The sequence below is a fragment of the Pan troglodytes genome, chromosome 16, assembly GCF_028858775.2.
Source record: "Pan troglodytes isolate AG18354 chromosome 16, NHGRI_mPanTro3-v2.0_pri, whole genome shotgun sequence".
NCBI lineage: Eukaryota > Metazoa > Chordata > Mammalia > Primates > Hominidae > Pan > Pan troglodytes.
The window spans coordinates 26,192,954-26,206,236 of NC_072414.2; the positions used below are offsets into that span (position 1 = coordinate 26,192,954).

At 38.1% G+C, this 13,283-nt stretch overlaps 1 protein-coding gene across 10 annotated transcripts in view; it reads right to left on the reverse strand.

Annotated features, from left to right (window-relative positions):
• SLC12A6 (solute carrier family 12 member 6) overlaps positions 1-13,283 on the reverse strand; it is a 108,097-nt gene that overhangs the window by 37,262 nt on the left and 57,552 nt on the right. For 6 of the 10 annotated variants that reach the window (XR_010151588.1, XR_010151590.1, XR_010151589.1 and 3 more), the window contains exon 2: positions 8,245-8,289. The exons of 2 other annotated variants lie outside the window; for them this stretch is intronic. Coding sequence is in view for 2 of the 8 variants with exons in the window: in XM_009428737.3 (XP_009427012.1) it covers positions 8,245-8,289 (45 nt within the window). In the remaining 6 variants the exon portion in view is untranslated. Of the gene's footprint in view, positions 1-92; positions 125-8,244; positions 8,290-13,283 lie in introns of all 10 variants that reach the window. 2 more of the 10 variants (XM_063794682.1, XM_063794681.1) reach the window with 1 other exon arrangement.

The following is a 13,283-nucleotide window of genomic DNA, read 5'->3' on the forward strand; positions in this document are numbered from 1 at the left end:
TGTTAAATAAGTTTAAACAATTGCTTGACATCCTCCTGAACAACACAAAGACTTTCTAATACTTCAATTCCAATTTTCTCCTCCTGACTTACCTAATATTGGTGTCCAACGTTCCCAGTAGTCTCTTTAAAAAAAAAAAAAAACTCCATAAATAAGATATTAGAGTTGTTTTATTGAGACAACACTGATTTGAGTCGATGTACAAGTTTACTAGTTCATTTATTCACTACTCTTTCTTACATTTCAGACTACTAGTCTTCTAGGATCATTTTATTCTTTCTTGAGGTATATTCCTTAGAATTCCTTTAGGTTTCTCAAACTCAGCACTATGGAATTTTGGAGCAAATAATTACTGTGAGGGACTGTCCTGTGCACTGTAGAATATTTAAGAGCATCCCTGGCCTCTACTCATTAGATGCCAGTAGCACCTCCAGTAGTGACTGTCAGAGATGTCTCCAGGCTGGGCGCAGCAGCCCTCTCCTGTAATCCCAGCTCTTTGGGAGGCCATGGCAGGAGGACTGCTTGAGGGCAGGAGTTTGAGACTAGCATGAGCAACATTGTGAGACCTTGTCTCTACAAAATTTTTGTGTACACTTATTTGTGTTTTCTGGCTTGTGTTTGTAACTTTGTGTTTTGGTACTGAGAATTCTTCTGTCATTCTGTTGTTCCTTTGATGAACTGTCCTTTCTCTCTGGCTGCTTTCAAGATCTTTTCTTAGATTTTCTGCAGTTTCATTAAGATGTATCTAGGTGTAGTTCTTTTTGTTTATGCTATTTACCTACTACTAAGCTACTGTTTAATTTCTTTTTTATATCTATATATATTTTTTCTTTTCTAGAATTTCCATTTATTTTCCTTCTCTTTAAACAGTCTTTTACTCCTGAGGAGTTTGCTCATCTTCCTAACTGCATCCTCTACTGATTTAAACATTTAATAGAATTTTGTATCCCAGACTCAGGACCATGTCATTTCTCTTGAGGGTTATGGAAGTAAGAGTTCAACATACTACCTCTCTGCTATTCAATAACCTTACAATGATGCCGTTACAAAAATCTGGCATGAGACAATCCTGTCCCATTCTGCTACCTGCTGTCCAAGCCACCTCCTAGCAGCTCTGGCTCACCTTGTCTTATTATCATCAGACAGTCTGGATCCTGGCTGTTTCTGGCCCACCTTCCATTTGCTTGCTTACTTTTTTTAGAAAGGTAGAAGAATATCCCTGGAGATTTTTGTCTACATTTTATGAGACCAATGATGCCTCCAACCAATAATGTCCTACTCATGGTCTACTTGTGGTAGTGTTGTGCAATGGGAGGCTCCCAAAGAGTTCCTGGTCAATCATGGCTTGTGGACAGTCATGAAAGGTCAAGGCTTTCCAAGGCAAGAAATGAAGCATTCATCAAGTGTGGTTATACCAAAAGGCATGAAATTAGAAGTGATTATATTGAAAGGCAAGGATTAATTTTTGGCTTGAATATCTTGGTGGGAAACCATGCTGCTTTAGAGTTCAGCCTTCAAAAGTTTAGGTCACTGTTGTGACCCCAAGAAATACCAGATGGAATGGAACTTCTAGTTTCTGAGTAGCAAATAATCTTTACTCTGCAGGAACTAAGAACCAAATCCATATTCCAGGGCTCTTTTAGGATTATTCAGAATCCTAAAATGACTCCTTTGAAGGATCCCCACTGAGACTGGCCTCAGTAATGGTTTGCATTACATCATCTGTCAGATTACTATTATGTTTCTTTTTTTTTTTTTTTTTTGAGACGGAGTCTTGCTCTGTTGCCCAGTCTGCAGTGCAGTGGCACAATCTCAGCACACTGCGACCTCCGCCTCCAGGGTTCAAGCAATTCTCCTACCTCAGCCTCCCGAGTAGCTGGAATTATAGATGCCTGCCACCATGCCTAATTTTTTGTATTTTTAGTAGACATGGGTTTTTGCCATGTTGGCCAGGCTGGTCTTGAACTCCTGACCTCAGGTGATCCACCCACCTCAGCCTCCCAAACTGCTGGGATTACAGGTGTGAGCCACCACGCCCAGACACTATTATGTTTCTTTTTTCTCATTTTACTATCTAAATAATGCTGACATTTTTGGGAAACTTACTGGTGTTTCACTGCATAATTCAAATGAAAACTGATAGGATAATTCTACTAAATATTTCAGATTTCTGTTTTTCATGGCATACTTTTTTTTTTTGTAAACAGAAAAAAGGTATACCAAAGGTCTTACTCTTTATATAAACACTTTACTGTTGTGATGTTATTACTTCTATAATGTTGCATTTGTCAATTACCACTTATACTATAATTTGGGCCCTAGATAAATCTCAAGTTACTCTTTTAGCTTCCTGATCTTGTCAAATGGCCTTTGCTAGTCTGAGTTAGGCAAGAGAGCAGTAAGTGTACCTAATTTCCCTTGGCACAGGTTTGGGTTTGTACTATGTGACTATGTGAATCTGAAAGGTTATCCCAAATGCTACATGTTTTTGATTTTATACTTTGTTTTGCCATTGATGTGTTAAGGAAACCATGTCATTTGTCCTGGAGAGTTTCTGATGGTCTGGGTTTTGATGATGGCATCCATGTGATGCTGTTTAACATGCTCTTTTGTAATTCCTAAAAATTGGTAGTTGAATCTAAAAGCCTAATCACATTCAGTACTTCTAGGAGGGTAGGGAGGAAAACTACTTCACAGTGGTATTATGAACTGCCAGGAGGTACATGTCATTGTCATCTGGTTGTCTTTCCTTTTGAGATATTAGCAATTGTTGATGAGTAATGCCTAGCTCCATTAATTTATGAGAGGTCACCATATGGTAATATTCTCATTCTATTATTGTTCCTTCATTTATTAGCTAGAATACCTCTATAAAAAGAGACATTTCCTTTAATCTACTATTTGATTACCAAGTGGTTCAGTTAAAAACAGGACGAATAATTCTTTCCCTTTACTGACCAGTTCTCAGAATAATTGGTTCACTAAATACTCCAATGGTGACCAGTTAGTTGTGGGTTTTGTTTTGTTTTAGAGACAGGGTATCACTCTGTTGCGGAGTACAGTGGCACCATCACAGCTTACTGTAGCCTCCAGAGTAGCTAGGACTACAGGTGTGTGCCACCATGCCAGGCTAATTATTTTTTGCTTTTTTGTAGAGATGGGTTCTTGCAATGTTGCCCAGTCTGATCTTGAACCCCTGGCCTCAAGTAATCCTCCTACCTCCCTCCTCAGCCTCCTAAAGTGCTGGGACTACAGGCGTGTGCCATTGTGCCTGGCTCGTTTTTTAAATTATCATTATGAACTCATAAACTTAAATATTGGTTTACTTAATACAGTAAAAAGTAAAAATTTTTACTGTATTAGCCCTTCCTCATGCTGCTATGAAGAAATACCCAAGACTGGGTAATTTATAAAGAAAAGAGGTTTGGCTGAGCACAATGGCTCACACCTCTAATCCCAGCACTTTGGGAGGATGAGACAGGCGGATCACTTGAGGCTCGGAGTTTGAGACTAGACTGGACAACATGGTGAAACCCCGTCTCCACTGAAAATACAAAAATTAGCCAGGTGTGATGGTGGGTCCCTGTAATCCCAGCCACTTGGGAGGCTGAGGAAGGAGAATCACTTGAACCTGGGAGATGGAGGTTGCAGTAAGCCGAGATCATGCCACTGTACTCCAGCCTGGGTGACAGAGCAAGATTCCATCTCAAAAAACAAAACAAAAAACAAAAAAAAAAAAAAGAGAGAGAGGAAAGAGGTTTAATTGACTCCAAGTTCAGCATGGCTAGGGAAGCCTCAGGAAACTTATAAAAATGGTGGAAGGCCCCTCTTCACAGGGCAGCAGGAGAGAGAATGAGTGCAAGGAGCGGAAATGTGTGATGCTTATAAAACCATCAGATCTCATGAGACTCACTCACAATCATAAGAACATAGAGGAAACCGCCCCCATGATTCAGTTACCTCCCACAAAACATGAGGATTATGGGAATTACAAGTCAAGATGAGTGGGGGGAGACACAGCCAAACCATATCAGGTATGTTTCAAATCAAATGCTTTTTCAACCTCTATTAAGATTATTATACAATATTTTTCTTTTAATTTGTTAACATAGTGAATTATATAAATTAACTTTCAATATTAAACCAACCATGGATTTCTAGCAGAAACTCAACTTGATGAGGGGATAATTTAAAAAAATATGTTGCCCGATTCAGATTGCAAATATTTCGTTCAGGATTGTAGATATGTTCCTAAGTAAGGTTGGCCTATACTTTTTTTTTTTTTAATCTCATATTGCCATTCTTAAGTTTTGGTTATCAAGGTTGCAAAAGCCTCAAAACTGAGGTAGTAGTTACTTGGTTTTCTATTCCTTATGAGAGACTGACTGCAGAAGACTCGAATTATTTTTCCTTGGATGCCTGATAAAACTTTTAATAATGCCAGGACCCATGGCATGTTTGCTTGCTAGCTTTCTAAAAATTTTTTTAAGTGCAAAGCTACACACACACACACACACACACACACAGAAAAGTTCGTAAATCACAGGTGTACAGCTTGATTATTACAACAGCAGTTTCACCCTCCCGTATATCTCCTCAGCCTGACCCTGAGTTTTGCAAGAGACCGGATGAGTCAGTGGGAACAGTAGATACCTTAAAATAACTGTGCCCTGTTGACAGTAAAAACATTTAGAAGGACTGGAAAGGGCTTTTATATATCCAATTCAACAGCAAAGGTCTGAAAGATGTTATTACAAATTCAATTAAGCAGGCAAGGCAATTGAACCAGTTTTTCACCTACCAGGCCAAATTATCCTAAACAAGGTTTTTAGGGAGAGCTGGGAAGATTTTCTTTTTTTTTCTTTTTCTTTTTTTGTTTTTTTTTTTTTTTTGAGACAGAGTCTCACTCTGCCACCCAGGCTAGAATGCAGTGGTGTGATCTTGGCTCACTGCAACCTCCACCTCCTGGTTCAAGTGATTCTCCTGCCTCAGCCTCCCAAGTAGCTGGGACTACAGGCACCCGCCACCATGCCCGGCCAATTTTTTTTGAGTAGACATGGGGTTTCACCATCTTGGCTAGGCTGGTCTCGAACTCCTGACCTTGCGATCCACTTGCTTTGGCCTCCCAAAGTGATGGGATTACAGGCGTGGTGAACCACGGCGCCTGGTCGGAAGATTTTCATTCAACCTTATAATGCCTTTTCTGAGTAACTTATCAGATGGTTAGAAAATACAACAAAAAAAATCTTTCAGTCTTTTGCAAACTCATGAATTTCTTTTAATTAAACCAGACTTTTAAAGGTTTTGAGGCTACAGCTAAAACAAAGATACTTAAGACAGAAGACAGAAGAGGATAGTTCTTCAGAGCATGAGAAAAAAGGAAAATATGATCTGACTCCACGAATCTAGGAGAGAGAACTCAGGCTGGCAGGATGGACATACCTGATAATCTGGCCAGAAGACTGGATGAATCCTCAGGTTGGCTAAAAATTGAATGCAACTGTAGGCTGCCAAATGAGATTAATGTTTGAAGCAGTCTCTTTGCAAATACTATTAGAATTTTTTGGCTAATAATGACTAAGATAACTCTTCCTTCATAATCAAAGTTACTTATTTTTGCCTACAGTTCCCCAGGTATCCTTTACTGCAGGTGGTTAGCTGGGAACAAAATCCAGCTTAGTAATACTGGAACTGTATCAACTTTTGACTGTCCATTTCACTAGCTAAGCTGCCTCCATTGTACATGTGTTCCTGATAATGAACTATTCTCAAACATCTCTGCCTGTCATGTATGTATCAGGGACAGAAACACTTTCATAGTTTAGAGGAAAGATGTTCTTTTCATGGTCTGGCAAAATTTTTCAATGAAAGTTTAATCGTTCCTGATCCAAATATAAAATTTTTATATACAGAAGACTAATTTTGAGCAATGTATAGAAACTATCCAATATAAAAGTATAAAAAAGTGGCCGGGAGTGGTGGCTCATGCCTGTAATCCCAGCACTTTGAGAGGCCACAGTGGGTGGATCACCTGAGGTCAGTAGTTCGAGACCAGCCTGACCAATAGGGCGAAACCTTGACTCTACTAAAAATACAAAAATGAGCCAGGCGCTGTGGCGTGCGCCTGTAGTCCCAGCTACTCAGGAGGCTGAGGCCAGAGAACTGCTTGAATCTGAGAGGTGGAGGTTGCAGTGAGCCAAGATCGTGCCACTGCACTCCAGCCTGGGTGACAGATCAAGACTCCATCTCAAAAAAACCAAAAACCAAAAAAACAAAAAACCTCTAACATCACACGGTCAGGACCTTGGTGATCAGATTTGTATATTTATGTCAAACCATTTACTTAACAAATATATACTGAGTGCCTAGGATGTCAGGTACTGTTTCAGCATATAAACTCACTAAAGGAATGAGGGCTATGGTCTCATAAACTCTTCTCATTAACCCAAGGACTATTCTAAGTCTTTAATATAGAAAGAAGGAAAAAGGAGTATCCCAGTTTCTTCAACTAATCCTCTGAAGTTTTTACTTTCCCTACTTTGGACTTTTTGATAGCTTATTTTTCCATAGCTGCTTTACACATATTTAAACAGCTAAAAGCTCAGCAGGGATCAAAATAAGCCTCAAATCAAAGCATACATAGACACACAAGTGTTAAATACCAAATAATATACTAAAAATTACTTAACCTCACTTACACTGAAGGAAGTATAAATAAAAAACTAGAGTTGCCATTTTCACCTATTAGGTAAAGAAACTATTTTAAGATTAATAATACCTGTTTTTTTTTTTATTATAGAGAGTCAAGCATTACTCCATACTGGTGAGAGTTTAAGCTGATGTATATTTTTAAACATGTACATATCTTTTGAGTACGGAATTCCACTGTTAGAAATTTACCCTACAAATATACTGGCATTAAGACTGATATATCTGTCTTATATACTGGATATAAGTATAAGATATTCATTGCAACACAACTTACAACAGTAACACACTTGGAAATACATGCTCATGAGTAGGAAACTGGCTGAATAAAATTATAGTGCAGGAGCACAATGAAATACTCTTCCATCACAAACAAAGGAATGAAGCAGAACTTTATGTACTAAGATGTCCAAGGTAAAATGTTAAGTAAAAAGAAGCAGTCTGTATAATAGAACAGTCCATTTACTATAACACCGTTGATATAAAAAGGAAAAGATAGTCATATATAATACAAAAATTTATAATTAAAAATTTCTAGAAGAATTCCCAAGAAACTGTCAACAGCAAGTACTTTTAAGAGGTGGAAGTGAGGTGGTAAGAAGAAGAGATACTTTTACTTTCTTTATATATGCCTTTTGTTTGAGCTGAATGCCTCATCAGAGTATGTTTCTTTTTACACTTTGAAAATTTATCAGTCCTGAGGTCTTGTGAAATTCCTGTCAAGGCCGGGTGCAGTGGCTCACACCTGTAATCCCAGCATTTTGGGAGGCCGAGGTGGGCGGATCACGAGGTCAGGAGATGGAGACCATCCTGGCCAACATGGTGAAACCCTGTCTGTACTAAAAATACAAAAATTAGCTGGGTGTGGTGGCGGGCGCCTGTAGTCCCAGCTACTTGGGAGGCTGAGGCAGGAGAATGGCATGAACCTGGGAGGCGGAGCTTGCAGTAAGTGGAGATCGCACCACTGCACTCCAGCCTGGTGACAGAGCGAGACACTGTTTCAAAAAAAAGAGAGAGAAATTCTTGTCAAATTATGCACTTACTTTAAAGAAGTGGTACCCAGAGGAAGTAAATTCATTTCCATAATTTGTTTCATAGATAAGGAACTGGAACACCAAATTCTAAGGACTGCTTAAGGACATACTGTTTATGAAGTACTTTCAATAATTAAAAAGGTGATCAAAAGGCCAAGAAAAGTAATAAAAAGGGAAAATTAGCTGCAAAGTCAGATATTACAAAGCTATTATAATATCTTCTTTTCCAAATTATCTTTAAAAAATTCTAGTTCTTAGATTTTTTTTAACCATAAACCATGCAAAATTACTTTTTAATTTAACTGAGTCTTAGTAATCAATTATAGAAGTAGTTTCCTAAAACTTGGCAAGTTGGGAATAGAAACAGCAGGAAAAAAGTTGTTGGGTGGGAAGTAGGAAAGGAGGGGATAGAAAATAGAATCAGAGAAGGGAGTAATGTCTGTTAGGATAAATGAGTTAAGGGTGACTTTGGATAAAGTCAATCCCCACAGTAATACTATACCTAACAGTTGGCTGTGTTCCCCTGTGATGGAGTTCTGACTCAGGTCTGAAAAACAAACAATTGAAAAGAAAAGAAAAAAATGAATGATCAAAACAAATAATTTCTTTAAAATCAGCAACAAAAGTCAACCAAGGAAATAAGCAAAAAAATTTAAAAACTTATGAAATATTAATGTGAAGATAATAAAAAATAGAATGAACTAGTGTAAAGAATGATCACATTGCTCAAAAAGTTAAACATAATCACCATCAGCAATTCTACTCCTAATTATACTTCCAAAATAACTGAAAACAGGGACTCAAACAGATACTTTACCACTAAGTTTATGACAAAATAATTCACAATAGCCAAGAGGTTACCAGGTATACTTCTACAGATGAAGGAATCAACAAAATGTAATATATACATACAATGGAAAATTATTCAGCTATAAAAATGAATGGAATTCTGATACATGTGACAACATGGATGAACCTTGAAAACATTATGCTAAGGAAAACAAACCAGACACAAAAAGATAAATATTATATGACTCAATTTATATAAAATGTTGAGAAAGGACAAATTTATGGAGATGGAAAGTAGATTAGAGGTTACCAGGGGCTGGGTGGAGTAGGGTATGGAATGTTATTGCTTAAAGAGTACAGCATTTCTGTTTGGGGTGATGAGAAATTCTGGAAACAGATAGTGGTAACGGGTGTACAACACTGTAAATGTAATTAATGCCACTGAGTTGTACACTTAAACATGGTTAAAATGGTAACTTCTGTATTGTATATATTTTGCCACAATAAAAAGTAAATTAAAAAAATAATAATCACACAAATTTGACCAAGCAGTCGTTTCATAAAGTAGAAGGATGATTCAGGATTGTGATATGAATTATATTTTTAATGACGAAGGAACATTTTAATGACAAAAAATACTTATGGCTATAGCAGCTCAAAGTCAAGACATAAATTAGGCACTTATTACTATTAGCAGATATATTCTAGTAGTTTGACTTTAAGATACACTGACTAAATTGGCTTTCATAAATATCAATTTCTTTAGTAATCTGAAATAAAATTCGTGGCAATAAGCCAAGTCCCTAATGCAAGAGATATTGACAATCATCATTTAACAGTCAACCACTTGCTTATTTTAAAGGTTTGAAAAGCACTAAGAGCTAAAAACAGAAAAGACTAAGCTCCACTTTCCTCAAAGACTAAATCTCTTGAGACGCTGATGATTCTGGCTGCCTTGAATGTGCCTGGGGTAATAAAAATAATTTTAGACCAGGGTTTATGTGAACAATGGGAAAAAAAGTCACATCTTTATTTTCACTAACCTCTAACTGAAGTTAAGGATTTTCTACAGCTATGATGTATGCAACAGATTACATAAAAGTACCTGTGATTTTGTCTAACAATAAATCTGAGATATTTTTATATCACATTATTGTTTTAGACAAAATCCATAGTCCACATATGTTTTACATATCATTTAATTAACACTTTAAGCATCCCAGACAGAAAGAAACAATCAGAATACTTAACAAATTCCAGTTTCTGATGTATATTGGAGTATACACTATATATTTTAATTAAGGAAGTAAGGTAGAAATCTGATTTCTACCACAGAAGTTTTAAATGCTATTTGAACATTTAACAATTTATTTTCATGGGATTTTTTCCCTTAATTTGCTTTGAAAAAGGGAAATTTGAAATGTTCCTATTCTAGAATATTTTCCCCAAACATACCAGCAAGTGAATTCCCAGTTTTTACTTTAAACTTATCTTACTTCCCATCTAAATAAAGGATACTGGGGCTGGGTGCAGTGGCTCCTGCCTGTTATCCCAGTATTTTGGGGAGCTGAGGCGGGAGGATCACGAGGCCAGGAGTTTGAAACCAGCCTGAGCAACATAGTGAGACCGCATCTCTACGAAACATTTTAAAAATTAGGTAGGCATAGTGGCGTGTGCACCTGTAGTCCCAGCTACCCAGGAGGCTAAGGCAAGAGGTTCCCTTGAACCCAAGAGTTAGAGGCCCCAGTGAGCTATGATGATGCCACTGCACTCCAGCCGGGGTGACAGTGAGACCTTATCTCTCCCCCAACCCCCCACTATATATATATATTCTTGCACATAAGACAAAGTAGGAATGTTCTTGCACATAAGACAAAATAGGAATAACAGTTCTGTAGTCACTCTCTCTCTTAGGGAAAATTGGGCCCTATCATTATGGAGAAACAAGCATGTAACTGGCATGAAAAGAAGAGTAGAGAAAGCATAACAGAATTTTAGAACTAGAAGAACCTTGGTCATCATCTAAACCTACTCCAGTGACTCTAGAGGAAAAGCTGAGGAAGTGTTATCACATCATTTATTTTTCTCTTTAAATCATACCAACACCTCTCCTTCAAGATTCTGATTCCCAGCCATAGTCACTAATATGAATACCTTGTATCTCTCAGGTGTGCAGGAACAGAAAAGTTGAGAACCTCATATTTTAATGTTTATAGTTCTAAAAAACTAATGCCTGGGTTAATCAGTGGCTAAAGACACATCATACTACTGCCCAAAGAAAAAGGTTATAGTCTTGATGCTTTGAGAACTTATGTTCTTGCTTCTCAATATTCTGTAATTCTAACTTTCTTGTTCTAAAACAAGGTATGATAGGCTAAAACAAGTTATTCGAAATTGCCAGGGAATACAACCTATGAAGAGAAATAGGAAAACATCTCAGATAACTCTGACAGACTAGGTATGGTTTTAGAGAGGAAAATATAAATGACTTTTCCTTTAAAAAGAATTAGCTCGGCTGGGCGCAGCGGCTCACGCCTGTAACTGCAGCACTTTGGGAGGCCGAGGCGGGTGGATCACCTGAGGTCAGGAGTTCGAGACCAGCCTGACCAACATAGAGAAATGCCATCTCCACTAAAAATAAAAAAATCAGCTGGGCGTGGTGGCGTGCACCTGTAATCTCAGCTACTCTGGAGGCTGAGACAGGAGGATGGCTTGAACCCAGGAGGTGGAGGTTGCAGTGAGCCAAGACCACACCACTGACTCCAGCCTGGGCAACAAGAGTGAAACTCCATCTCAAAAAAAAAGAAAAAAATTAACTCCTCTATTGTGTAATATACTTTCTTGCCTTCTAAGCTGTGCATACATGACGTATGTATACTCTCTAGACAAGCCAGGAGTCTTCCTTTGAACACCCTCCTATACTTCAGATGAGTAGAAACAAGTCCTTTTATTTTTTTTGAGATGGAGTCTTGCTCTGTCGCCCAGGCTGGAGTGCAGTGGCGCGATCTCGGCTCACTGCAACCTCCACCTTCCAGGTTCAAATTTTCTGCCTCATCCTCCAGAGCAGCTGGGATTATAGGTGCCCACCACCGCGCCCGGCTAATTTTTGTATTTTTAGTACAGTTGGGGTTTCACCATGTTGGCCAGACTGGTCTTGAACTCCTGACCTCGTGATCCACCTGCCTCAGCCTCCCAAAGTGCTGGGATTACAGGCATGGGCCACTGAGTCCAGCCAGAAACAAGTCTTTTGTGTAGTTCCCTACAAGTTCAACTTAGATTTTTATTTTTCATTTATTATAATTGAAAAATTATGGGCAATCCTTGATACTTTAGTAATCTGAAGACTAACCTCCAAGAACCTGCAAATCTTTTATTAATATATATAAAAGCTAAAACAAGGCTAGGAGTGGTGGCTCACACCTGTAATCCCAGCACTTTGGGAAGCTGAGGCGGGTGGATCATGAGGTCAGGCGTTCAGGACCAGCCTGGCTAATGTGGTGAAACCCCATCTCTACTAAAAATACAAAAATTAGCTGGGCGTGGTGATGCGCCCCTGTAATCCCAGATACTCAGGAGGCTGAGGCAGAGAACTGCTTGAACCTGGGAGGCGGAGGTTGCAGTTAGTGGAGATCAGGCCACTGCACTCCAGCCTGGGCGACAGAGCAAGACTCCGTTTCAAAAAAACAAACAAAAAACAAAACAAAACAAAACAAAAAAAAAAACAAAGAACTAAAACAAAGGTCAATCTGGGAGTATATAGGCCCGTGAACCCACTAGAATGAAACTAGTTTTGCCTGTAAAAATTACAATTGTTCAGTGGATTTAACTTGAAGGGCGTTTCTGGGTTTGCAATCCAAATTGTGCAGTCATCATGCTAACACTGCTGAGATATGTCTGAGCACCCTTCAATTGTTCTGTGTCTAAACTCCCCCATTTACCACTTTTCCTGACTATGTCATTGGTGAGGGCACACCCAAGTTTGCCTAAGACTGGGAGTTGTCCTAAAGATTACTCAAAATGACATTTATTTTAAACCAGATTATTCTCTCTAATAGGAACTATGTGCCAATAATGTCACTAGTTTTACCCTATGATGGTCTTCATAAATAAAGCTACTCTTAGGACAAAATACAATCAGGTTATAATCAAAAGCCAGAGATACTCTATAAGTCAAAATGATAGATCAAATAAAAAATAGAAACAAACTATATACCTATTAAAAACAGATAGATGTAATCAGAAAAATGAACTGAAAATATTTCCTTGTAACAGTAATGATATGGTAGTTTTACAAATAAGCACTTGCTCAATATATTTAACTTATCTTGGGTAAATAGTAAGAATGAAGATTTTAGTTTCCTGCCACGCACCTGGGAGAATGGAGACAGAGTGAAATGATTGTGGGTGGTACTCACTTGCAAAACTGCCTCTGTCAAGTTTTTCTGAAGAGCTTTATTATTTTCCTTAGTTTGCCAATAGCAATCGTCTTTGAGACTATTTTGAACAAAATTTCCTTTGAGAATCACTTTGTTTACCATCATTGGCAGACAATTTGAAGCAAATAAAGGCTAGCTGGTATCTTGTAGCTAAAACACAGGGTTAGAAGGTTTTAGTCTTTATTAAATCTAGAATCAGTAATATAATTAAATAACACACCAACAGCAGAAATTGTTGCCCAATTCTTTAGATAAAGAAGTAGGCATGACCAAGCGCATATACATCAGAATTAAGACTGTTATGCTACTGGCTGTA